The sequence below is a fragment of the Eimeria maxima genome, genomic scaffold, assembly GCF_000499605.1.
Source record: "Eimeria maxima Weybridge genomic scaffold, Emw_scaff102, whole genome shotgun sequence".
Taxonomy (NCBI): Eukaryota; Apicomplexa; class Conoidasida; order Eucoccidiorida; family Eimeriidae; genus Eimeria; species Eimeria maxima.
Genome location: NW_013564074.1, coordinates 1 through 26,134, shown reverse-complemented (window position 1 = coordinate 26,134; position 26,134 = coordinate 1). Strand labels below are relative to the sequence as shown.

At 51.5% G+C, this 26,134-nt stretch overlaps 5 protein-coding genes across 5 annotated transcripts; 1 reads left to right on the top strand and 4 right to left on the bottom strand.

Annotated features, from left to right (window-relative positions):
• Positions 1 to 461: 461 nt before the first annotated feature.
• Positions 462 to 1,742, bottom strand: EMWEY_00013710 (hypothetical protein, conserved; the record flags this gene model as incomplete). Its single annotated transcript, XM_013479269.1, has 2 exons — positions 462 to 1,259; positions 1,440 to 1,742. The coding sequence occupies 2 exons, from the start codon at positions 1,740 to 1,742 to the stop codon at positions 462 to 464; spliced, it is 1,101 nt and encodes a 366-aa protein (XP_013334723.1).
• Positions 1,743 to 2,493: 751 nt separating this feature from the next.
• EMWEY_00013700 (At2g28390/T1B3.9, related) lies at positions 2,494 to 7,763 on the top strand (the record flags this gene model as incomplete). The annotated part of the gene is made up of 14 exons (XM_013479268.1): positions 2,494 to 3,760; positions 4,008 to 4,086; positions 4,247 to 4,281; positions 4,407 to 4,473; positions 4,657 to 4,783; positions 5,000 to 5,078; positions 5,252 to 5,543; positions 5,818 to 5,891; positions 6,062 to 6,191; positions 6,442 to 6,587; positions 6,690 to 6,756; positions 7,136 to 7,214; positions 7,371 to 7,437; positions 7,654 to 7,763. The coding sequence occupies 14 exons, from the start codon at positions 2,494 to 2,496 to the stop codon at positions 7,761 to 7,763; spliced, it is 2,619 nt and encodes an 872-aa protein (XP_013334722.1).
• A 443-nt stretch (positions 7,764 to 8,206) lies between these two features.
• EMWEY_00013690 (histone-lysine N-methyltransferase, putative) lies at positions 8,207 to 14,408 on the bottom strand (the record flags this gene model as incomplete). The annotated part of the gene is made up of 7 exons (XM_013479267.1): positions 8,207 to 9,400; positions 10,587 to 10,663; positions 10,916 to 11,114; positions 11,263 to 11,396; positions 11,948 to 12,164; positions 12,285 to 12,474; positions 12,694 to 14,408. 7 exons carry the CDS (start codon positions 14,406 to 14,408, stop codon positions 8,207 to 8,209), a joined length of 3,726 nt encoding a protein of 1,241 aa, XP_013334721.1.
• A 1,496-nt stretch (positions 14,409 to 15,904) lies between these two features.
• Positions 15,905 to 18,634, bottom strand: EMWEY_00013680 (ribosome biogenesis protein brix, putative; the record flags this gene model as incomplete). Its single annotated transcript, XM_013479266.1, has 8 exons — positions 15,905 to 16,000; positions 16,152 to 16,223; positions 16,462 to 16,556; positions 16,687 to 16,756; positions 16,881 to 16,982; positions 17,173 to 17,316; positions 17,674 to 17,732; positions 17,962 to 18,634. The coding sequence occupies 8 exons, from the start codon at positions 18,632 to 18,634 to the stop codon at positions 15,905 to 15,907; spliced, it is 1,311 nt and encodes a 436-aa protein (XP_013334720.1).
• A 6,417-nt stretch (positions 18,635 to 25,051) lies between these two features.
• EMWEY_00013670 (Mucin 12Ea, related) lies at positions 25,052 to 25,942 on the bottom strand (the record flags this gene model as incomplete). Its single annotated transcript, XM_013479265.1, has 1 exon — positions 25,052 to 25,942. One exon carries the CDS (start codon positions 25,940 to 25,942, stop codon positions 25,052 to 25,054), a length of 891 nt encoding a protein of 296 aa, XP_013334719.1.
• Positions 25,943 to 26,134: the final 192 nt, after the last annotated feature.

Here is a 26,134-nt window from a genome sequence, read left to right as displayed (position 1 = left end):
CCAACTTCGATTCACTTGAGTCCGATATTGTGTTGTAGACTTGCGAATCTATATACTTTTACGTCACTAGACTAGGAACCAGCGTTTGGAGCCCCGACTAGGCCTCCCGAATGGCACTGTGATGCAAGGGTTGTCTACGATGAGGAGGACGCGATGCAGCCGCAGTAGCAACCGTCACAACGGTTAATTCTACTTATCCCCATGAGGAGTAGAAGTCACCTTTGGCCGAAAAATGTGCTGTCCAGGATTACTGAACCTTCCAGTAGCCCTTCTGAGCAGTCCTTCTGAAGGCAACTTCGCTGGTCCACCAAATAAGCTAGCTACCCAGATACTTAGGAAGTTGACTAGTTCGCGTTGCAGCCTGCTTGCTGGACTGCCGTCTAACTCTGTAGTTAGATGTCCACCCCGCTAGCTCACCTACCAGCCTGCCCAATGCAAGCGCTAGATAGAAGGCGTGCCACCTAGCCAGGAGTGATGAGGATAAATGAAACCATGGCTAGAGTGATGGCCAGAGCAATGGCTAACTGGACTAAAGGCATAAGCGAAGAGAAGAAGGAGAAGCGTAGCAGCTTCTTAGCTGCATCTAGACCCCGTCTCTGCTGCTGTTGCAAAGCCTCCTGAGTCGCTGCCGTTCGTTGCAGCAGAATATTGTCTCTCTGTAATCTCTCTCTAAACATCAAAGCGCCCTGCTTCATTTCACTGGCAGTGTCAAGAAGATGCTCCCCTACGTGGGTGTCGTCGAGGCATGCTGGTGGTGTTGCAGCGCGGGCAGTACCAGCACCTACTCCTGTTCCCATGGATTTGAAGCTCCGCTGTAGAAACACTTCTCTCTTCGTACCCTCTTCCAGCGGCAGGTTCCGACGTCTTTCTTCGGTAGACAGCTGCTGCCGGCCTCCGGGATGCACCGCTACTGCTGCCTGTACTGGTATAGGTGGTGCTGCTGCTTCATCGTCGCTTGGAGCTTCTCCAGCCCAGAGTTCAAGATCCGCAAGCACTTGATCCACTAGCTGCAGCAGCAGCTGTCGATGCTGTTGCTGTTGCTGCCAATACACCCGCTTCTTTGGAAGCAACATCACCAACGCTTCTTTCGTGCCGCTGTTGCACTTGCTGCTGCCATCGCAACGATCCTGCATCTCCTGGATAAAAGCTGCTATTGCTGCAGCAGCGGCTGCTGGAGCTGATGCCTCGCGCTGTTGTTGTTGCTGTCGCTTCAGCTCCTGCTGCAGCTGCTGTTGCAGCATGGAGAGTGTGTGCACGTTCTGCAGGAAGCATAGCCCCCACACTGAAGCCACACGCATCTGTACCAGGCGATAGACGTACACAGAGAGTAGCAGATGCAGCGGCATTCGCATCAGTATCAACCGGTACCAAATTCAGCAGCACGTGCGGCAGCCTGAACTACGCATGAAACAACTAAAGCAGCCTGTTACAGAATTCACCTGCAGAAGACTCGCCCAGGAAGCAGCTGACTTGATGGAGCACTCCCCAGATGGCAAAATACCGCCATTCCTGCCGCTCCGGTGGTCCTTGGTGCCAAGTGTAGTATCAGTGTCGTGCTTGTGCTCGAGGTTCTCCAGTTGCAACCGGGAACGGCGGAGCAGCTGCAGCAATTCGGCTTCTAATGCTGCATAGCGATTTTCCTCTCGTGTTTGCTGCTGCAACCCCTTCTGCTCTGTCGTGCCCCGCCCCTGATGCCCCTGCGGCTGCAAGCACGCAGTAGCTCTAAGCAAAGCAACCTGCATCTCCACAGCATCTGGATCCGCAGAAGCTGCAGCAGTAGTGGCAGTAGAACAATTCCTTCGGGTTTTCTGGTACTGCAGGGACCGTTTCCAGCTGCTCCAGCAGCAGCAAATGCTGCTGCCACCCCCACCGCTACCACTCTTGTGCGCCTCCCTACACTTCTGGTAGGGTACAGGATTCACTTGAAGCATAAACAGTTCTTACAAGGAATTATAAAGAGATGCAGGAGGAGCTGGGCGCTGCAACAGCTATAACATGTGCAGCATGCCTGTGTACCCCTGCTGCCGACGGGGCCCCATGCAGCAATCGCCATAGCAAGAATCGCTGCAACAAAGGAGCAAGCAGGAACGAACAATTTGTCAGTGTTGTGCTTTACCCCTTGACCTTTTGACCGTAGTAGAAAATTGAAGAGCTCTGGAGCAGCATCTACAGAGGCAGGCGAACCTGATGCTGTTGCAGCGCACAAGCAGACCATTAACACATTTGGTCTGGGCAGTTCCAAGAGCAGCCAGGGGCAGCAGAAGAACAGGTATAGCAGCTTTAGACCAAGAAAGACACTCTTTTAAGCGACCCAGGGTAGTTGAGGCCTACAACAGTAACGACAACAAGAGTAACAGCGGCAGCGAAGTCGGCCGCACCCAGCTGATTGGCCGCTGCAGCAGGGCAGAAGCCTCCTTCTCAGGCAGCAACACCAGCAGCAGCAACTAATACGGTTGCAAAAGGAATCAGGAGCATAGCGGCAGCAGCAGTAACATGGCACAGCGGCAGCAAGACAAGCTGGAAGCTGTGGCAGAAGCAGCAGGAGCAGCAGCAGCAGCTGCTGCTGCAAGCGTCTGGCGCTTCTTCGAGGATGATGCTGCAACACATGAGGAGGAAATTAAGAAAATTAGTGCCAGCTGCGGTTGCAACACCCAGAAAAGCACTGCAAAGAAACAACAAAGCCCCCCACTGGATACAGTAGCAGCTACAGCAGCAAAACTAACGCCCGCCACGGAAATAACTGCTACCCCAGGTACTGATACTTCTACTCCTTTTGTCACCGCTCCTGCATATGGAAGCAATGGCAACTGTAGAAGCAGCAATAACAGCAGCGGCGATAGCAGCACAACAGCAACCAGCAAAGACACAAGCCCCATGGGACCTCGTGGAAATATAGACGATCTGAATGCCCCAGCAGGTTGCAACAACAGCAGCAGGAAAAGCGCCGACATTGACGGCATCTCTGACAGCAGCGCACCTATTGGCCGCACGAAAAGCAGCGTCAGGTGCAACGACTGCAGTGGCAGCAGCAGCAACGGAGGAGACTTCGTGTCAGCTTTAGGGATGCTAAGGAACGCCGCAAACTGCATTTTATCGGGGACTCCACAGAATCAGCAGCAGACACATTTGGGCCAGCAGCAGCTGCTGATGCAGGAAAAAACGGGACCTCACAGCGGCGAAAATCTCCAGTTATCGAGCAGCATTGCTATTGGAAGTTCTATTGGAAGTACGCAAGCACCAGGTGCTGCTGCGGCAGCTGCTCCAGGTGCTGCTGCGGCTGCTGCTGTCGTTGCTGCTGCAGTCTTAGCAGCTGAGGCAGCTGTACGCGGAGATAGCAGCTCAGTGCTGAGCAGCACCAGCGCCTGCAGTAATGGCATCAGCAACACGACTCACTACCAAACCTCAACCACCCCAGAGGCTGTACAAGTTGCTCACAGACTTCTACCCCAGCAGCAGCAGCAGGACCACCAGCAGCAAGGCAACGACGACCTGTCTGTGGATACATCTACAGCCAATGCTGCGCCGGACGTTGCTGCAGAAGTTTCAGTGTCTGCTTGTGCAGTATCGGTGGAAGCAGAGGTAAACGCAGCAACACTAGAAGGAGGAACACCCGCGGCAGCAGCAGCAAACGAAACAGAAACGACGGGAGGAGCAGGAATTCATAAACTTGTGGAGAGTAGACTTGGCTACGCCACGGACATTGGGGGGCAGCTGCAGCAAACAGCCCAACAGACGGCAGCAAAGAAGCACCCCGAAGAAGGTAAGCTGTATCCTAACCCTTGCTTCTTGAGCTGCATACTCGAAGATGCAAACCAGCACATGGTCCTACAGCCTATTTCTAGAGAGCGAGGGCGCATTCACCCATGCGAATGAATTGACCGTTTACGGCTTAGAATTTTATATCTCTGGGATCAAAGGGTGGATGAAAGGTACACCACAACGTATATGTGCTGGTAGTTTGCAGCTGATGGGTTCAGAGCTTGTGCTCTAGGGTGTGCGCGCTGCAGATGCCAGCACCCCGAGTTGGTACCGCCACAAGCGGCATACCTTCATCTTCTCCTATTCAGGAAAACCAGTATACTCCCGGTAAGCCTTTAACCCTAAATCCTCGACCGCTGTTAGAGCATGCCGCTGCGACCACAGTGCAGAATGCATCGTGAGTACTAAGCGGAGCAGCGACTATCGCAACGGAGCAGTAACAGCAACAGCAGCAGAAATAGCGATTTCTTTGTTGATACTTGCGCAGCTACGGCAAGGAAGAGAACCTCGGCGCCTTCGCAGGTACTTCCACACCACGGTGTAGAGCAGTCTCCACGGTGTAGGGTTTGCATATTCAGGGTTTGGGGTTCAGGGTTTAGTGCTAAGGCCATATGGATTCGGTATAAAAGTATGAGTGGATTACACAGGAGCGCTGCTGGCAATCGTCTCGAAGCTGGAACGGTTTCGCGGCGACAAGCCCCCCGATGTAGTCCGGTGAGGCTCTAGGGCTTGGGGTTTTGGGTGCGCTTTTCACTATGTATAGAGCCATCTTGCATGTCGATTAGTTCTTCGTGGCTTCCCTGTAGGGTTTTTGGCACTTCGGTTTCGGGTTTCACGCTTCATGCCATAGGGTCCAGTACTAGGGGTTTAAGCATTGTGGTACGGGACTTGCTGCAGTCACTTTCGTTGTTTCGGAGGCCGTTTCGTATTCCTTCCTCGGGGGCCGTTCTACTTGGCGCTCTTTGATAGGCAGAGTGTTAACAACAGCATAGCAAGGGCTTACCTGATGCTGCTTCACAGACAGGTCCCAAGGCTGCTGCTGTTTAATTTCGTTCCTGCTTCTGTTGCTTGCTGGTATTTGCGTTCGCTGATTTACGTCGTTGCAGCCGTTTGTTGTGTCTCTGCTGAGATGGGGACGACACAGCCACTACGTAGTTCACACTCATAATCGCACAGGCTGAAGTCTCTATCCTCTCGGATGGGGTGCTGAGATTTCCTGCCGTTGTTGCTGTTGCTGCAGCTGGTGTGTATTCTTACAAAAGAAGTCGAAAGGACTCTCCTTATTCGGCCGAGTTTCGACGTCAGGCCTCTCATGGGCGGTATGATTGCTGCGTATTCTGTGCTGTTGTGGATGATGGTGCTGGCTCCCGTTTGGCTGCTGCAGTGGGGGGTCCATGTGCATCTTTTGTTCAAGGGCATGTCCTGCTGTCGCCGTCCGCCGTGGCTCATGACTCTTTCGAAGTGTTTGCTTCCTCTGTTACTGCTTCTGCAGGCACGGATGGCATATTTCGCGGGCTTCACCGCCATTACTTCAACTCCATGCTATCCGTTTTGCTACCAATATTGATGGAGTCAAACTGCGCTGCAGCCGCAAGTGGTGCTCCAGCCGGCACTGGAGCAGCCGCTTCTGTGGCAGCGGAACAGCTGCATAAACAGCAGCAGCAGCAGGAGCAGCAGTCTGCTGCGCTTTCGATTAGTGGAGCATTCGAGGCGCTGCCCCTGAGCAGCACAATGCGGCACATAGCAACGACAGCAGTGAAAAATGGCCCCACCCCAAACGTCTTGTCCGCGTTTGTGCACCTTGTGGCTTCGACGCTTTTCCCTTTTCGGCCGTCTCGGCTTTTCTAGGATATCTGAGTTCCTCTATTTGCTTTTCCTCTAACCTCCATGTGCTTGCTTTGTTTTCTATCTGCGGTTGTGTCCCTTCCTGTTTCATGTGTTACTTGCCGCGTCTTTCTATCTGCGCCATCCCCTGGTCGATTCTGCATGGACGTTTCCACCCTTCTGTTGAGGGCTAGGGTCATGATGTTCACGTTTTAAGTCCTCCTTTACGTGCAGAGCTTCGATGCTGCTGGCAGAACAACGTGTTGTTTCTCTCTCATACGCCAAAGGATACGAACTGAGCCCCACAGGTGAGGCCTAGGGCACCTCTGCAACACTTCGTATTGTCTCGCCTTCGCTGTCTATACTGTTGCGTGTGGAGCTGAGGGCCAGGAGTTTGCTGGTTTTTGTGAAACCATATTTCGAATTCAGGCGTGCCTTTCAGGGTTGGGTGTTGAGGGTTTCGGATGTGCGCATGCAGATGTCTGCCTGCTGACAAACTTTGTGAGTTCGTCATTGGCTTTGCGCCAGCTAGAGAGCTTCACCCCGCTCTGTCTTCCGAGCATAAATGACAGGCAAGTGGTTTTATTTCTCTTGCGTGGTTGCCTTTGGTCTCCCTTACCTCTATGTGCATGTGGCGCTTGAATCCTGCGTTGCCACTATTTCGTTGAATGATATCGCTGTTTAGCCTTCCTTCTCTTTCGGTCCTTCTATTGCTGGATTACCTTATTGTTTGTGATGGTCCCCTAGTGCAAGCTTTCGTCTTGTTGTCACCGCAGCGTGTGCAAGACCCTCCGTTCGCTTTCGTGTCCCTCATGCATATTTCCGCGTCAATTTTTATGCTTCTCTGTGTCTCCCCAGGGGCTTTCTGCACGCCTACGTGCGCTACTTGACGCCGCGCCTGGCGTTTGTTTGCCTGTCTTCTCCGGCGGACTCCATTCGATTTCACCAACTTGCAAATCATTGCAACAAACTCTTCGCGGTACATCTTGAATATGGTCCAGGGGGTCAGGTTTCGCATCCAAAGGCCAGATGTCGGCCACTATACTGGAACATCCGATTCAGAATCCCAGCCAATTTTATTGTTTATGGCTTCGGGTTTGTTGCAGATGCTGACGAATACCGGCTGCTTGGCCGCAATAGAAACATCGCTGGAGTACGCCCCGTATGCACTGCGTGAGTAAAACATCGATACTTAGCGTTTGGCATACGCGCCGTTCTATGGTGTATTAGCTGAGGACTGGGAACTAATTTAGCTGGGCTTGGAGTTGTTCTGTGTACAGCGCGATGTTTGTGGGGAGAAATCGCGCTGGTGCACTGTGCCCTCTTCGTGCCGTCTCTATCTCAATATTTTTCGTCTGCGTTTGGTGATGACTACAAAGGAGACGCCTCAAAGCAGCAGCGGTTAGGGTAGCCCTCAGCTTTCGACCCTCACTCCCCACCCCAACCCCCCTAGAGGGCACACGTCCAACCTGCAAAGGCGGATTCCTTTGGCACCTTGTTTACTATGTAAGAGTGGAATGTCCACCTGAAGGGTGTATGTGTAATGTTGCAGCATATACACGCTGTACACAGGCGCTGTAGAGTTGATACAAAACGCAAAGCGCCCGGCGCATTCATTTGTGGAGACGACGGTGAGGGTTTAGGGCCTGTCTAGGCCATCAGCCATCATCACTTCTTTTGCCAGCTGAAGGCTTAGGATGAGGGTTTGATGTAAAGGGTCCGTCCTGGGTCGACGGTTTCCGGATAAGGTGTATGAGCGGGCGGTAGTGTTTGATGTTCGCTGTTAGGATGAAAAAGTGTACGTATGGTTGACAGTGGAGTTCTTTTTCTTTTGCTGCGTCCCAAGATGGATCAGTAAGGCAACCTACTGCTGGTGCTGCCACTCCCGTTGCTTCAGCACGTGGAGGTGCTGGTGTTCCACAAGCATGCAGACGCACTGCTACTCTAGCAAAGAGCGCTGGTGGACAGAGAATCAACAACGCATCCAAGGAAGACCTCTTTTCCCAGCTGTCCTAGGGGCTGTTGCTGCACAATGCTTAGGGTTAGTTAGGGTTTTGATTATGTGTGCAGATATATCGACAACCCTTGTGGAGCAGCTAGCGAAGTGGATCCGGGAACAGCAGCCTTTCCTCTTCATTACAGAAACCCCTCCGCTTGTTCACATACCGCAGCAAAAGTGACAGCCACCCCAGGACAAGTTTCTGCTGCTCGGCTAGCTGCTTCGATAAGCATCTCCACAGCACCAGCAACCCTGTTCACAGCGGCAGCAGCAGGCTGAGTTTTGTTACCAGCTACTGTAAAACCTTCCGTCTTACGTTGCCTATATTCTTCCCCCCCCCCCCAAAAGGTACCGCTACCGCTGCAGTACTGTACATCTGCATGATGTCGCCCTGGTTGTCCTCTGTTGCTTCGCGGGGGTTAGTTTGAGCCCTGGGAGCCTATCTGTTAGGAACCCGTAGGGATTCTGGCTTCCTTTTGTTTTCACAGACATTTGTAGTTACGACACTTCTCTGTAGTTAGTGCAGTGCAGAGAGCATCAGCAACATAAACAGCAGCTAGGAAATGGCAATTTTAGACTATTCTATTCGTCAGCCAAACGCCGAGGGAAAATGTTTTTCGGGATCTAGAGGCCGCTGGCGCAGTAGGCGCAATTGCACTCAAATCCAAACTCTTCAAGCCTCTGTCTCCTCAGATGTCTGTGTGTGAGGGGCAAGTTCTTGAGATAGGACACACAAAGCTCTTCTCCCTGCTGTACGTCTCTCACCAATTTTAACAACATTTGTCCTCCGGGCCGCGTGGACGTGCACTCCACCTCCATATTGGGCACACAGCTGTGGTTGACACGAGCAATGGAGCAGAAGAACGCCGTCTGCTTCACTGGGGGGAATTCACGGCCCTGGCCTACTGGAGGGGGGCAGAGGGAGTACGGAGGCTTGCTCAAATACAGCTTCCGTAGAGTCTGCATATCCCCTTCTGTATCTGCCTCTACATGAGTTATCTGAGGGTACTGGCCGGCATCTTCGTCGTTGCTTGCTTCGTCTTCTTTTTGCTGCTCCCCGAAGAGTGCAGCGAGGGCCGCTTCCTTCTCTGCCAGTAGAACCTGCAGACCCTCGGAACCGACGATTATGTTACGTGAAAAGCAGAAGCCAAAGAAGGCGTTTAGGGGGTTGGGAACTTCCAGGTCCGAATTGCAATGCTCGAAGAGTGACAGCAATTCAGAAACAAGGCGAGGCGATACGAGGTGCACGTACAGTGGAGAGGCATCTCTCAAACCCAACAACAGCAGATTTGACCCTCTTTCGACAATAGCTTTTCGACTCAGCTCAGTCTCTTCTTCCGTTTCTTCACCTGTTTTCTCTTCCATCACTCCAGCCCTTGTGGGTGTCTCAATCTCTTCCTCCTCGTGCCACTGTCCATGTTTGTGCTGCAGCAGCAATTGCAGCAGCTGCATGGCCCTAGCAGCGGCTTCCGCATCATTCGAATCTCCTCCTGGTGCTGTTACTACAGCAGTTGCTGCTGATACAATGGCTGCAGCAGCCAGAAGTAGGTTTTCGCAGTGCTCTACAGCAAAACGTTTAAAGGCAACCAAAGGCGCCTCCTCACTCAAGCGGCCGACGCACAGCTGCCTATGGACGACGTCCCTCTCGAGACACCGTACGGAGCAGAACGCTTCCCCGCAACCGGCAGGGCAAGATACCACTTCATGCTGCTGTTGATGCTGTTGTTCCTGCTGGAGCTGTAGCAGCAAGTCTATGTTGATGTTGACGGACTTCAGGTAGCTGGCCGATTCAGGCACCGCAGAGAAGAAATGCAGCAGCTGATACGCAGCGTCACCGAGAGGAACTCTGCAAAAGCAGCAAGCCCTGACGAGGCACTTGTTGATGCTGTGCTGTAGTGACAGCAGCGGGGGTTCCGCATACACAACAAACCCGGCGGGTAAATCGCGGAGAGCAACAAACCCTAGACCCCTGTCTTCGCCATTAGGTCCTTTTACTGGTGCCACAGCGAAGGCTCGCCCTTGCTGCTGCAGTTGCTGCAGCTGCTGCGCCTCGTAAACTGGCTGCAACAACGGCTGCTGCAGCAGGGCTGCGAACCGTTGAGGCACTTCATGGTCCTCTTGCTGTTGTTGATGCTGTGGATTACTTGAATAGCGATGGAGAGACAGGTCCATAGCTGTAATTTGCTGCGTACACTCTTCTGGGTGTAGGGTCTCTGTTTAGTATCCCCGCCTGACGGTCATGCAGTTTGCGTCCGGCTCCAGCTTACGACAATGGACTTCAAGCCGGATAATATGCATCCTTTTCGATGTTCATGATCGTTCTACAGCTCAAACATGCTAGCTGAAAGTTTTGGATTTGGGGTTTAGCATTGAGTGTCCCCTGGGGGGGCCCGCACTGAGCGGGGCCCGTCCCGAACACTCAACGGTCGCAGATTAAAAGAGTCAGCCCTAAAACCTAAACGGCACGCCTTTTTTAGCATTGTGTTGTTACCTGTACTGCTCGTTTAACCATCGTAACTTAGCTGTTTCTGCCCCCAAGTAAAGCGCCGAACACAGCTGCAGAACTTAAACCCGAAACACGAGACAGTTAACGTGGAACCCTTGCATCCTCAGCCCTAAGGCCGTATTCACCATATGCTGGAATGTAAACATTGGGATTTCGCCTCATTACTCTACACAGCACCTTTGTTAGCTTCCCCCTTCTTATGGTCAATCGACGACGTTGCTCTGCTCTTCAGTGGTCATTGGTTTAGGGTTTATGTTTGAGCGTTCTTCTTGGATAGGCATGCGCCTCTAGTCGACTAGGAGATGACGTGAGTCTTACACGTTTTCCTGTTTTCCTACCACCAAGTTCAGCGGAAAGGCGCCGCAGGGATGTCGTGGAGGCAGCAGCAACTGGTGGTGTTCCTGTTGCCTGTGAGATGCCTACAGTAGCCTTTGAGAAACTGGTGCTATCTTTGTAAGTTGCGCTTGAACACAAGCTTTTTCTCCTTCGTTCCCGTACAAACTCAACAATATCCATGCATTCACTGGCTGACTGGGAGTCCTGAGACACTGCTGGTATTCGACCAAAGCCAGTAGCTGTTACAGCAGTACCCACAGCACCAGCAAATGAAGAATGGGTGCCAACTGGTGATGACTGCTGGATAAGAGCGCGCCGTGCTGCAGACAGGGGAGCAGCGATAGAAATGTGTGAGAGGACAAGCCTAGATAGAGCTGTGGCAGCTCAATGCATTTTACGGCGGACGGCCGATGCGTATGAATCCTGACATTGGAGCATTACGCGGATGATAGTGTTCATTAGCACTCAAAGCCAGATCCTTGTAAACCTACGTTTCTTCGTTTCCTCCTGGAGGTCTTGCAACACAGCGTCCAACTTTTCGATATAGTCCTTCAGTCGCAGCAGCTGCTGCTGCGCTAGGAAATACTCTACGGCTTGCACCGGCTGATGCTTAGGCGGACCGCGGCGTACTGCAGCTCCCTGAGCTGCCTTTTCAATACCCAGGGCATACAGGCGCATGACGGAGAGATTCTGCGCGTATTTCTGAACAAGCTCAAAACCACATGGGTATGTTTGTAGTTAAGCGGTTAGTTGTGGACAGAAAGCAACTTTAGAACTCCGGTAGCAGCAGCTTAATGATGGAACCTGGGCAATTCAAGGCCTAGGGTGTTTGATTTACATAAAACATGTTGTTAGTTTTCTGGCATAAAAGGCCAAAAGTCCCTGCAGCATCTCTGTGTCTGCTGTTCGCCTCTTCTGCTGCGGCCTCCAGTCCATCTGCCGTCATCTGAGTTGCCTCTAGTTCCTGGAACACTTTTCCTACAGCGCGAAACAACCCATTGGTGTTCTAGAATATAGGTTTAGGAGTTAGGCCTAAGGGTTTGAGCACCTTATCTAGAAATCCAAGAACGCTGGGTGCAGGGCCGCTGGATTTCAGAGCACCATGATTTAAGGGTTTGTAGCCGGCAGGTTCGGCTTTAGTGTTAGTATTTACGGAGGGTTGCCAAATGGGCATCTTCTTCCTGCATTGCTCGGTTCTTGAAACTTACAAGGGCTGCTCGTTTCTGCTCAATTTTCCCTGCAGGCGTCAAACTCAAAACTATAAGCCAACGAACTGATGTGCACAATGTCACCAAGCATTTTGGCATTCTCGCTGTAAGGAGCTAAGGTTTACTGAATATATCAGCGTTTTGCTGTTGCAGCTCCTTCCGTATCGCTTTCAGGCAGCGCAACCGCTTGAGAAGAGCCAGCGGGTCTCCATAAACCCCACTTATGCGTAGCAAGAACAACCTAGCACACAAAACCTCGCGCCGTAACCCCATTATCCTAGCCGCGATGGCCTGAATCATCGGTGCAACCATTACAATTCTCCAAACCACCAACTGACTTGTACGGCAGCAGTGCCTCAGCTTCCCGCTGTAGCTGTTCTTCAGCTGCAGCTGCTGCTTCCTCCTCTAGTTGAAGTTTTTCTGCCTTTCGTGCGCTTGCTGCCGCTCGGTGTTGGTACACTCCAAGGCTCCTTTTGCTCGCCTGACCGTTTATCACGTTGCGGCGCACCATTGGCCCGTTGCTGCGCACGTGCTGCAGCAGTAACAACAAATGTACGAAAGGTGGCAAGAGCAATGCCATGATATTATTGGTGGCGTTGTCAGGTGAAGTAACCGCATGTTTCGTATTTATATTTTTGATCGCAATTCATACCTCTTTGAACGCCTCCTTTGCAGCCATAAGCTTATTGCACCTTGTTGCTGCTGCTTCCAAAACTGACCTAAAATGTGCCAGACTTTCTGTTCTGGAGGCAGCCAGTTTCTGCAGCTGCTGCCTCCGACATATCGCCAGGGATTGTGGTGCTGCTGCAGCCTCACAAAGCAACAATACCAGCATCAACACCCTGTGCAACAGCAAACGCAACAGCGGAAAGAGGGACAAGGCGACGCAGCGAAACAAATATTCGAGGAAGGGCATTCGTGTGCTGCTTCAGTCGCTGCTCCTGTGGGAATTCCTGTCGCTTGCTGCTCTACAACGGCTTAGGGTGTTCGGTTTTGAGAATAACGTTGCACATTTGGAGAGTTGCAGCAGTTGGCGAAAAGCCTCGATTTGCTCATCTAACAGATGCATACGGCGGTCTTGCTGCTGCTGTTGTCCCGTTGGCTGCAGCTGCTCAAGGCGTTGTCCGCTGTTGTATCGGCTGCTGAAACAGTTGTTATGTGCGGATGGTGTTGGCATCTCTAGAAGCTGTAGAGGGACTACAGCACCATCGGAGCCAGCAGCGGACGTAGCAGCAACGGGAGTCACAGAAGCACCAGCTGGGCAAGCTTTCGGAGCATTTGTTGCAAGAGGAGCCAGCTGGTTGTTACGTGAAACTTTATGACTGGCAGAACGACCAGCAGCAGCCGCACCGCTCGTCCCTTCTATCACTGCTGAAGAAAGCGGTGCTATTACTGCACACTTTGGAGCGGCGCTTGCAGGAGCAGCAGCAACACCAGCAACTGCTGGAAGAGCAAAACTTTCTGGGGTAAACGGAGCAGCAGTGGCACGGTCAGCAATGGCAGCATCGGCAGGAACAGTACCAGTAGAGGAGGGTTGAGGGTTAGGATTGTCATCGCAAGAAGTTAGAAATGTGCTGTCCGCGAAGTTATTTTGCGGCGGCCCACTCTGATGCTGCTGTGCAGCCAGCCCAGTCATTTGCTGTTGCTGGTGTCTATGAGTTGTTGACAGTTGCAGTAAGCCGGTTGGCGTGTCTTGTGGATGCTGCTGCTCCAAATGTTTCTGCTGCCCCTGCTGCAGTTGCTCTTGGCATTGTTGTTGCTGCTGCCACTGGTGATGTTGTTCTCCCTGTTTCTCCCAGTGCTGGTGTTTTCGCTTCGCTTGAATTTGGTGCAGCGATTGAGTATATGACTGCCTCTTTTGCAACAGTTCCAGCTGCTCCACCTTTCGGTGCAACCTGAAGTAAATTAGTTGCAAAGTACTCGTTGGCAACTGCCGTTTCGTCCCTCTCAAACGCTGCCGCTGCTGCTGTTGCCACTTATGCAACTGTTGGTCTTTTGTTTTCTTCTGCGCGAGAGATCGACCCCGCAGCACCTGCATGAGCTCTCGGTGCCTCTGCTGTCTTTGCTCCTCGGGGTGTTGCTGTTGCTGTGGCAACGGCCCTGTCATTCGGCTGAGGGTTGTAGGTGGTTTGGGACGCTCCTGCTGTCGTTTTATATCTCTTAGGAGCTGCTCCCCCGTTGCTATGCAGCTTAGATAGTGCAAAAGTTGCTGCTGTTTCTCGAGCACCCGTTGCTTTGCCGCAGCAAGAGCTGTTCTTGTTGCTGTTGCCGCACAAGACAGTCGCTGTTGCTGTAGTGCCCTGGGAGAGTGGCGCATCGCCCCTGCTGCTGCTTCTGTTGCTGCTGCTGCCGCTGCTGCAGCGGAGACTGCAGCAGACTGCCCGGGTTGTTGACAGTTTCCCCATGAAATTCGTTGGGTGCCGTTGGAACTCCCAGCTTTGCTGCTCCTGGTAGCGGCTACGCCTGCTCCGATCGGTGAAGCTTCAGCATTAACTAAGTGGCACATTGTGGAGCCTGTAGCTCTATCTGGCAGCTGGAGAAGCAGTGCCAGGCTTATCAGTTCCTTGGCCTTGGAAGGGACAGCCGCCTTCCTTAGTCGGGGTGCAGCAGTGTCAGCTGCCACAGGAAGCGGTGAAGCACAAGTAACTGTGGAAGCAGAACAAGTAGCTGCAGGAGAAGGTGTCGCTGCAGCAGAAGTAGAAGGGACAGCATCTGGGATTTCGAGATCCCATCCGTTAATTGGCAAACGCAAAGGGATACGTTGGTGCGGCTCCATCACAGCGTGTCGTTGCTGCAATCCCTACTAGGTGGTGACCTGGCTTTTACTGACAAGCCTAAAGAAGTAAATAGCCTCGAAGTGGCCCTTGATAGGTGAAATCAGAGAGTTTTCTTCCCCTCATTTGTGCTTGGCTCTCTAAGTGTGTTCACCTCCACCTCCATGATTGGGAGATTATGTTCTATGGTCTCGGTCTCCTTGCTTTTTGAGATATCTCTACAATGCCTCTGTTCCGCTGCTTTCTCAGATTGCCTCGGCAGGCTCTCCTCCTGTACGTCGACCTCGCAAGTAGTCCCTTGAGGCTGCCGCTAATGCAAATCTCGCCACCAAGGTTGCAACTGCTGAAGTCGCTGTTGCTGCGGAGAACGGCTGCCTCACGGCCTGGAAGGACCCTAGATTTAAACGTATTGGCTTGGGAATCACGGGAGAAAGCTCAGTTCAGAAAGCTTTAACAGTTAAGCACACCTAAAGCTAAGGCCATCTGGTTCGACGCTGCGGCTGCGTACTGCACCGCTCTCGACTGGCGCGCTCTTCAGCCCCATCACGTTCTAAAACTCCACATCGTAAAGTTCTAACACCCAATCAATCAGCCTTTTCTTCTGTTAAACGAGCGGGGTATATTTTACTGTGGTTAGTTCCTCAGTCCCAAGTCCCTTCGAGTTCATAGCCCTCAATGTACCTCACTGGCGGGAACGGCTGGCTTCATGCGAGGCTAGCAAATTCGAGATCTCCCCGGATACCTTCCAGTGAAAAATTCTTTATACCCATTTGTAATTTGCACAAGCATAAAATATAATGCGGTTTTCTACGTAATTGAAGACAGGACGGGCTGGCTGCAGCCATTGGCTCGACCCTCGGCAACGGCGGGCGTGGGGTCACTCCAGACGGCAGCAAGAAATCCCAAACACATCGTACAAACCCTAAGCCTCAGGCCTTCAAACCAAATATTAATTGCCATGCTTCAGTTTCCGAAGGCAAAACCACACACCGGTCAAGCTTCATGCGCCGTATATAGTAATCACTCCCCCTCCCAACAGTGCTATTGCTGCCGCTTCTGCAATGCTACCGAATGGGCAAACCTTGACACCCGCAAGAATCAACTGCAACCCCCAATTGTGCATTTTCTGTACTGATTGCTTTTTTTGTATTCCGTCGGGCCCAAATGGGGGCCATCACACCACGCCCGAATCCCCCACGGGAGCTGTGTTGCCTAATCCCGTGCCTACGCTTTTCGAGTTTACAATTCAAAACGTTTTCCTTGTGCACATAAAAACTGGACGCCTTGCACTGTTGTGTTGCTGCTGGGTTTGTTAATCTGCTGGCAGCAGCCACACCCCCAGGTACTCGGGTTCACTGTGGAGAGTACAACCCTACGGCCTCAAAGCTGGCACCAAAGCCAACACAAAAGGCATAAGTATGATTTAATCCTACTCCTGCCACATGGTGTTTCACATGCTAGCTCACTGAGCCTGAGCTCTGTGGTCGAGGGTAGCCAACTAGTGAGATTGCTGTTTCACTACATCAGACCCAAAAACTACTTCCTTCGCCAGCTTGTTCCTAGGTTCGCCCTCCATCATCGATTCAAGATACAGCTGAGAACATGACAATCCGCAAAACCTGGCGACTAGACCATAAATCTTACACCGCAGTTAGCAAATGCCCGTTCAGCGGCAGCTGTGCTGCTCCCGAATCCTTCTGTGAAACCTTAGTGCTTGGTAATCTAGCAGTGTAATTTGAAGTTACCCTTCGTTTTTCCTTTTGTCCCTGTCGCTTTGCGAAGTCCAAAACCTCCCTAAGACGCCGTGGTCTCATTAGCTGCATGATCACAAAACCCTCAGGAGTGAGTCTGTGCCCTCAGAGCAAAACTGTAACACTGTCTCCCACATACGAAAATCTAGAACACCTCAGCATCACCCAAGAAGCATCAAATGGTGCATTTGCGCGACACAATCGGCCGTCATTGGAAGTCAAGTAGCCAAATGTCTAAACATTTGACTCTGGCTTTTGAACCCAGGTTTAGTGTTTGAAGTTCCCATCTTGGCTACTGACTCACATCTCTAGTCCTGACGAACTCCCCGTTGCGCCAAAGGGTTTTCCCGCAGAAACTGCCTTCGAGGATTTTCACTGGATCGAGTACAAACCGAGGCCCTGAACCACAAACTCTCACCCTACAACCCAAAGCTATACAGCCTCGTGTCTACTCCCTGCATTTGTAGAAGTGTTTGCGCGCAAGCAAAGTGCATTAACGGAATTTGAAACTCTGAATCCTTCAAATTACCGATTTCGATAAAAGTTTGCCTGTGGGGATCATTTGCATCGCCCCCCTCGCCCATTACAAGCGGCGCAATCTGAAGACAGCGAAAAACGAGAACCCAGCAAACCCTACCCATATGCAGCTGGTACAAAGCTATGAAAACCTCCATGGTGTCGGCACCACACAACTCTGCACCCAGACGGCTGGCGCTACCTTACTTGGTAATGCCTGAACCATATGCGGCTGTCAGTTACAAAGAAAGACATGGCATGGTCGAAGAATGGTTTCGACTTCGGGTGGTTTCTCGGGGTTCCAAACACCTGAACCAAAGGCGACGCCCTGAATACTCCACCCGAATGCCCTGCCAGTGTTATGCACAAGATCCGTTTGAAACCGCGGAGAAGCCCCAAAACCCGAGAGAATGTATGCAAGATCTAAAGTGTTCCACTTGGTCTGTGCCACGAATCTTGAACCGTCAGCCTATGCAAAATTCCAGTCCCCCACTCCTACCTGCATAAAAAGTTCCTTTAGAACCCTCAGGTGGGGCTCCCGTTCAAACTCTGCCCCAAATACCAGTAATGGCCGAGAATGCAGCAAGCAATTGCCCGACAAGCGCACTTCGTTAAGAGTTTCCACTGGAACACATACCATAAGCTGGAAACTCCAAACCCTAAAAGCAAATCCCGTACGACGAAAACATACGTGGAAGCACCTGATAAATTTGTGTGAGTCAGTACGGCACACCGTGAAGCCTACCGTTCATCAGCCTCGCGATAAAAGTGGGTCCAAGGGGCACTTTGACCACATGCAGTAGCGCGTCGTTCTTTCGTTGCTCTAGGTATACTACACTGTTGCACCTGCAGCAGCAGGAGCAGCAGCGAAGAGAGAAGCAAACGAACAGTCAACGCCTTGCGGAACAGGGTAGTACCAACCAACCGTAGAAACAAACAATCAACGCCTTGTTGCTGGCAGCGCGGCGGCAATAGCAGAGCAGCGGCAGCAGCAGCCTACGATCGCAACTGGCAGAGTTCCGCAATGTTTTGGAGCCTTTCTTTCTTCTCCCACTTTGTCTGCACCAACACAAGTCGTATATGGAAAGGCCTGAGCATCCAAACCCTCCCCTACAGGCATCTGGTCGAGAGAATTGATACTTTAGCGCCCAGCGTATTTACCCAAAGGGCTAATGGATAAGTTAAAATGGTTCACGGTGGATATTCTCCAAAGGGCTTGCCTCCAATTTGTGGTGAGGAAGTAGCTTCTTGAAGTCTTCTATGAGATGCCGCGATCGGGCTGAAATACCTCGGCTGCCCAGCAGCAAAACGCGTTGGCGGTTTAGCCATCGTGTTTCTCTTCTAAGGTAATCCGCATCCTCTAATAGATACGGATCCGCTGCTGCTCGTGCATCAATTGTTGCTGCTATGCCGACTTTCGGTGCATCTGCAGATGAATGTGCTGCCCCCACAGCAGCGTCTGACAACGCACATGGCGGCTCGGTTGTTGTTTCCATTGGCTTCGACGGCGTTCTACATGCAGGAGCATCATCGTCAGTGACAAAAGCATCTTCCGCACGCTCATCCACCAGGAGGTCCTGGCGCTTGCAACTGCGGCTTTGACTGGGCTGCTGCTCTTTCACCTGCTGGGTGTGCAAGTGTTGTTCCTGCACCTGCTTTCCAGTTAGCTGCGTATTGTTACTCTCTTGAGAATACTCATGCTTCCGCCCTTGCCGGGGTTTTTCCAACTGCAGCTTCAGAGTCTCTTTGTGTTGCTGCACTCTAGGCTTCTTCCGTCGCTCCAGCTGCTCGACCACAACTTCATGGGCAGCATTAGCATCCCTTCCTTGTTTCATTCCAGCAACTGTCCTTTTCTTTCCTGCTTTTGAGTTCCTTCCTGATGGTGTTGGTGCATTTGCTCCTGCTGCCGCTTCCCCAGCGGGTTCAGGTGGAGCGGCGAGCAATTCTTCTTTTCTTCCCATTACAGTGTACGGCAGGGGCACCTGTTGTCTTCTGGGTCTTCAATCTTACCAAAACCCCTTCGCAAATTCAACCGAAGTTTTATAGAGCAAGAGAGTCTCCTTCAATGCAACCATCTGCATGCATCAGAGGCTGCAGTCGGAGCATGGCCCCACATGAAGTGCGATGCTCCACAGGTCAACTTCAGTTTAAAGGGTCGAGAAATATACAGAAAAACGCAACGTGACATTTGTATTCTATTGTTCTAGTTTGTGATTGTTGCGTGCAGAGGCAAACAGGCTTTGCGCAACACAATCACAGCTCAAACAGGCGAGAGTGGGGCTGTGTAGTGCACAGGCACAACAATGTGGCTCTGGTGTGATATCTAGTAGCTCATTGACCATAAAGAGAATGATTATGACATTAGAAACTAAGAAAGGGAATCAATGCTGCTAGAAGTTCTGACAATCGCGCACCGTAGGTGGAGCCATAGGTTAGTAGGGTTACCCCGCCAGCTGCCACTATCGGCAGTGTAGAGCAATACCTACTCACTACTTGGACACCAGGTAGGCCCCTTTAGAGATCTTGTTGAACAAGAAATAGAATTATTACTATATAGGAGTATTATGTCTCTAAATACGACTTTGGTGGATGGCAGTTATAGGTCAGGCTCTTGCCGTCACCGTTGATATTCCCCCGTCTTCCTATAGTTTGGGCGGTGACACCCGGCCGCGACCGGGGTCAATTCAGAACAGTTCCTTTACTCTAGGAACTCACCCCTTTGTTAACAAATGTAATCAAACATGAATTGGAACTTGCAGCATAGACTTCGGAGAATGTGGTTAGTCAGAGGTAGCTCTCAGGCAGCCTGGCAGGACGAGATGATAAGTAGGCACAGCATGGTAAGGCTGCGCACTACAGGCTGGATAGAAACCGTTCCGTTACGGGTCTTCGATCGTTTTCTACTACTAGAACGGCTCACTATGCAAGTTACCATACTTGTCGTTTTTACCACGGCCAAGGTGGTATACAATCATTCAAAAAAGTGCACAAACCTACGTCGATCCCTAATGGGGGAATTATTGCAGCCTAGTTTATTCGATCTTGGCATGCGCATCTGAATTGATCGCATTGAAGCATACACGAGCCTAATAGGTAAACGGTACGCTAACAGTATATATCAACGGCCCAACGACTGTTTACAGTGTTCATGCGTCCTGATCTCAGTGGCTGAAGCACCGAATTCTGCGGAAGAAGCGGCGGCCTACCGTGAGTTACAGTGCACCCTGCTGCACCTGCACAGAGACTGAAAAGGAAGCCAGCTTCATTTTGGAAATTCTCATATCGAGTATTTCTGCTTCTTTGCAATTCCCACTAGACCTCGGCTAAGATCCCGGACCACCGTCACATTCGGTAGCTACTTGTTATTCAACAGGTGATGCTACCAACAACGAACATCATTCCCACAAGATACTGGCTCCCTCCATAGCCGTACGTAGAGCAAAAGTGATTCAAACTTTACATACAGGCGAAAAGCTTTCTGAACTATCCAAGAACACTGACACGTATCCGCCCCGACATGGGAGATTGATAAGGATCTGCGCCCTTTTGTGGGACCAAGCAACGGTTCGGAGCCTCAAACAGGCACTTAAACTCACGTTTTGCATCCAATCCAACCGAAAATGCTTTCTCAGCCGGAAATGTTTATGAAGGATGCCTCTGCCTTTGCGAGCCGTGCAGGGATGCATACAGGCGCGAAGCCGGGGCAGTGGAGGAGTTTATTGCTCCTTTAGAGTTATATTTTGGTCTCCCGCAAACGGCTGCAGAAGTGCAGCTGTCGCCAGTTTTGTTACTTCGAGGGGAAAAGCAAAAATGGCAGCTGCATGTAAGCAGGGATAGTGCTTTTCCGGAGCACATCTATGGAATGCGAGTTCTGCGGCATGCATTGATGTTTACATCCATACCCTCAAAGAAACAGGGTATACAAGCCTTGGAGAAGCTTAGGCATGGGAGTCTATCGAGATAGCGCTACAACGAGAAATATCATGCGTTGGTGGACAAGAATCCAGGACTTTGAACTCCTGTATCAGTGGTTGACTGATCGGGCTGTCTAAAGAAAGACTGTTGGTATGCAGATACGCAGTGGAGAGGGAAGTAAAGTGTAAAGGGTTGACCGTGCAGATATCTGGGTATACTTATGCATTAAAGACAGGAGAAGCTCCACATCGGCTGCCTGAACTGAGAACCAAAAGTGCGGACGGGTTGAAGGTCACCTCCACTCTGCAGGGGAAGAGAAGGGGAAGCCGATAGCAGCGAGTGAACTAGGGTCTTAGAAGTCAGGGGAGCTTTTCAACCGATTCATCTCGTTTGCTACAAGAGACAGTGTTACATACTCCGAGATGCAGACGTACGATGCAAGCGAAAGAGATGGAGTAGCAAGGCTTTGAGAAGCGCCGCCAGGCTAACAAACAACGAGACCACGAAGAAGCGAGGGCTTCCACGCAGCATGTTTCTCTGCGATGGGGCAAAAAGGAGACAGCCGCACCCGTGTAACGGAATGGCCGTAGGGCGTAGTGGGTCTGGGCCCATAGAAGGGGCTGGCGAGATACACAGGGTGACAAGATCGCCTGTGGCCGGAAAGCAGAACGAAAGTGGTTAAGGGCATTTTGCTGAGGATCACTGCGTTTAGACAAAGGCGTAGCAACCATCGTCGACATGGGAAAGGTGGGTGTTTTGCAGGGCACAGCTCGCGCCATCCTCTGTAGTGTGCGATCTCTCCAATGAACCATCCACTGAGCCTCTATAGGCCAATCCCTTGGAACTCAACAATATACAGTGTATTATACATAGTACATCAAACCACTTAGGCCGGAAGTCAGTCTGGCTTGTTTAACTAGAAGAGCAGTCGTTTCTCATGCAAACAAGTGGCATCTTTGGGTTACCCGTCTGGGCAACGGGAATCGAACCAGATCCGGCAAGGGAATAGAGGCCATTCACGAGTGGCCGTTACATTGCTCCACGTGCGCGGACTTTCCGATGTTCCCCCGCCTTGCTTGGTACAGAAGCTAAAGATTTCATTTGGTGAGAGACTGAGGATGCCACCGACGGCATCCTCAAAAGATCCATTACGTCGTCTCCAGTTATCCCGATTCCTGACTTCGAGAAGGCTTTCATCTTAACAACGGATGCCAGTAGCACAGGGGTTTGGATAGTGCCCTCTCAGCTAATCAGCCGTTCAAAAATGCACTGCATCCTCGCCTGCTATTCACATCGGAAAGAGAGCAGCAGCACCCTGTAAGAGATAATGACCTCTATGCTGTCGAGAGGGAAGCTAGAGAGTGTTCGCATTACTTATATACCAGGCCCTCCAGCATTCGGACAGATCATCAATCACTGACACACCTGAAGACGAACGTTCGAGACTATGAGAGTCACAGGGTTGGTCGGTGGGCTTGCCGGCTCACAGAGCACTAATTTACGCCGACATATACCAAGGGCATCGCGGGAGTGTTCGCTGACACACTTTTCCGCCTCCGCACCAGTAAAGCACTGCTTTCTGAGGCACACCTTGTGTGTGATGACTCCCGTTTCATTTCAAAATGGCCTTTCCCCTACTCATTGGGTATTCATGTGACTTCAGTATGGGTACGTCCAGCAATAGACGATGGCTGAATCATAGCACCGATGCAGTTAAATTGTGGCACCAGACGAAGCGTGATCCTTCCCGATTATGCGTTACTGCTTCGTTTCGGGCAAAAGATCGACGCGCAATGAGCAGCAGTGCTTTGGCAGGTAGTGGAGGGATCGCTCGTCTGACTAGGATGCACCTAGCAGCAGAGAAATAGGGCCTTACTTGCCCAGAACATAAGCAGCAAAAGAGAAGGAACACACTAGAGCTCAGACGGTTGCAGAGCCTTCCGATTTCCCAACGGATCTTGGCAGGTATCTTAGTGTCTGTTCATGGTAAAGGATCGACGTACACAGTAGCGACCGGACCTACCGCCATGATGGTACTTAAATGATACCTGATGTTCTGGAAGGGACCAGTAGGCTGGATGGTGGGGCTATTGTACAGCAGCTGCGGCCTAAGATGTGTGTGAGTGTGGACTGTGTTGAAGGATGGATGTTGCGTAGTGCAGAAAGTGCGTCCTTGCTCCGGTTTGTCTTTACCAGGGTCACTTTTACTGTTTCATTAGACACGGGGGCGTCGCGTTGTTTCGTTAGTCCTACAACTATGGAACGTTTGCAGTCAAAAGTACATCCCCAAAGAGTGCCTATTCACATTGGCTAATGATGCGCAGCTCCGTATCGAGCGAGCCGTATCAGGAGTGGCAATGCAGTGCGGATTTGTGCGCTCCTCGGAAGATTTCACAGTGGGTTCTATCTCATATCGTCGGGTGCAGGCTTTTGGTTGGCTAACTCGTAATAACCTTGCTTTGTCTCTCCATTTTGGCCAGATGCGGACCTACATAAACGGCAGAGTGTACGCGATGCTTGTAGACTTGTCACAAGACGGAAAAGACGGGGTGTGACAGCCCAAAGAGGCTTGAGAGGCGACTGGCTCCGCTTAGCTTCCTGCATTTCAGCGGGAGTTGCAGCAGGATGCGTTGCAACTGGGTCATAGGGCTGCTGTCCCGAGGTCTCGTGGATAGTGGAGGACGTAAGCCCCTACTGCGGAATCCTTAGCTTGAGCATTCAGATAGCACTCCAGGCCGATAGTCTTCAACTGAGATTGAGTTGTCCATTTACACTGTGCCCAGGACCTCTGGAAAGTGTGGTGGAGGTTAGCTGCTTTTGCTGAACTCTTTTTGGGTCTCTTCATGTATACTTGCAGCGTATGGCTATCGTCTGGTAAGGTTGCCCGCACTCGTCACAGCTCCGGGAGGCGCAGGAGCTGATGAAGGGGGTAATTGCATTTGGCTATCGCTAATCTGAAGTATTTTGCCTATATTGCTGATCAACATAGTGTTTGGATAAGATGGATGAGTCTGTTAGCAACTCCGTACCGTATGCAGGAATCCAAAGGACTGAAATGAACCCTAATCACCTGAGGGCTAGTCGGATCATCCCCTTGCAGTGCCTACATTGCTGCAGCTATTTCTTCAGTGTATGGTTGAAAAACGCTTGCAACCATATTTGTTTTGTCTAGGTGCTTTGGCAGCCCATGCTGAGCATCAGCACGAAGCACTACACGCCATCGGAGTTGAGCGAGTTTCCTGGGCATACAGGATTAACCGATCCCCCGAGAGGCTATACTTCATGGTGCCGCAGATAATTATCTCCAGGTTATTGGACAATAAAATCCTACTAGTCTAGGCAAGAGACAATGTTAAGAGACAATGTTATGGGGTTGGCCTTCTCTCCTTCTGTAGCCGGGGCACTGCACGATGGAACTGAAGCAAGTCGCCAACAGTGCCAGTTCGGACTCGGAGACATTGATGCACTGCACGGTGCATCAATGTCAGTAGTACTTGATTTTTGTGTGCATTCACCTGATCATCAACTGGCGCTAGATTTCTTAAGACGCACTTTTTGAAGGTTGGAGTGCAAACCATCCATGTTGGAGTGCCAATCATTGTGGCACGCTCTACCAGTTGTGACCAGTTCTCTCCATCGACATCCCTACGAGCCCTCACGAACTATTCCCAGCATATATGGACAATTTAAAAAGTTTCAAGCTAGAACCTGTTTGTTTGGTGGCTATTTGAAGGCGTTCAGTGCGCATCCTCTTCGTCTGGGGCATACCATTCGCTGGATATAGTCGATAGGCTATCAATAACGCATAGTCCCTGAAGAAGACAAGTGACTGGTAATCAGAGCGTTGTAGCACCAAATAGCCCACACTCCATGTGGGATTCTCCGACTCTTTCAGCCCGGTATACGGAAGGTGCCGTGCTTAGAGTTTCGTTGCCTCCCACAGAATCGACGAGAAGACGAGCACGCAAGGATGTGCATGACCCCTTCTCCACAATTGTGTATCGCAAGCACCGCAACAGCAGTGTTGCTTTGTCCCTAGCTGCACTCGCTTCAGTCGTTGCAATACTCTTCCTGGTTTCCCGTTGTGCCGCTGTGAGTACAAAATGGCTCCCAAACCGTCTGGGACGAAGGTTAGTTGTTGACCAGGAGACACAAGAATCTTCTCAAGGCAGCCATGTCCTTCAAGACCTGTGCGGTGGAGGAGACCCCCAATTGGCCACAGCCGCTCCCCGTCACCGGAGTTCAACCGAATCGCTGGATGCAGACTTGTTGGAGGCTTGGGGAGAGGCTGAGGGGGAGCCGCCGCAGAAGAAGAGAAAGGGAAACTTAGGAGGGCAACTGCAGACACAAAGCAGCCATTCACATGCTGTAGAGGGTATAGGAAAGTCTGGGGAGACGGCTGATACTGCTGATGTACTCCGCCACTCAATCCTGCTGTATGTCGAGCAGACGTTGTCGGAAAATCATGAAGGCCTAGATGAAGAAGAATGGCTGCGAGATCCCTTTGGAGAAATGCAGTTTTTAGACGAAGAACAGCCGACGCAATCGTTTCCTTCGGTTGAATCTGCTGCCCCAGGGCAGCAATCGTTTCCTACAGTCGGCTGGGCTACGGCAGGGCCGCAAACGTTTTCAACGGTTGAAGCCTCTGCGGTAGGGTCGCAATCGTTTTCTACGGTTGAAGCCTCTGCGGTAGGGTCGCAATCGTTTCCTACGGTTGCGTCCGCCTTAACGGGGCCGCAATCGTTTGATGCAGGCGAGTCCGCTGCCGTAGGGCAGCAGTCGTTTCCTACGGTTGCGTCCCCTGCCCCAGGGCAGCAATCGGTTCCTACAGTCGGCTGCGCTACGGCACGGCTGCAAACGTTTTCTACGGTTGAAGCCTCTGCGGTAGGGTCGCAATCGTTTCCTACGGTTGCGTCCGCCTTAACGGGGCCGCAATCGTTTGATGCAGGCGAGTCCGCTGCCGTAGGGCAGCAGTCGTTTCCTACGGTTGCGTCCCCTGCCACAGGGCCGCAATCGGTTCCTACAGTCGGCTGCGCTACGGCACGGCTGCAAACGTTTTCTACGATTGATGCCACTGGGCTAGGGTGGCAATCGTTTCCTACGATTGCGTCCGCCTTAATGGGGTCGCAATCGTTTGATGCAGGCGAGTCCGCTGCCGTAGGGCAGCAGTCGTTTCCTACGGTTGCGCCCCCTGCCCCAGGGCCGCAATCGCTTCCTACGGTCGAGTCCGCTGCTCCAGCTCCTCTAAATGGGTCCCCCACACTTGGGCGTACTGTTTCGACACTACTTTTCCTCGAAGATGGTGCTGCCGATATTCCTCCAAACGGCCAAGATAAACTCCAGGGGGCTATCATCATGCAGCCAAGAGAGCATTCGGTTGCTATGCAAGGCGCCAGTAAAACTCTACTGTGCCAGTTCATAGTCGGGGAGGAGGGCACCAAAGGATCCTATATGCTATTGGGTAGTGAGGTTTCGGATTTCCAGGTGCGTTGTCATACGTTCTTTTGCTCTTCTGCCTGACACGTATATATATATATATTATATAT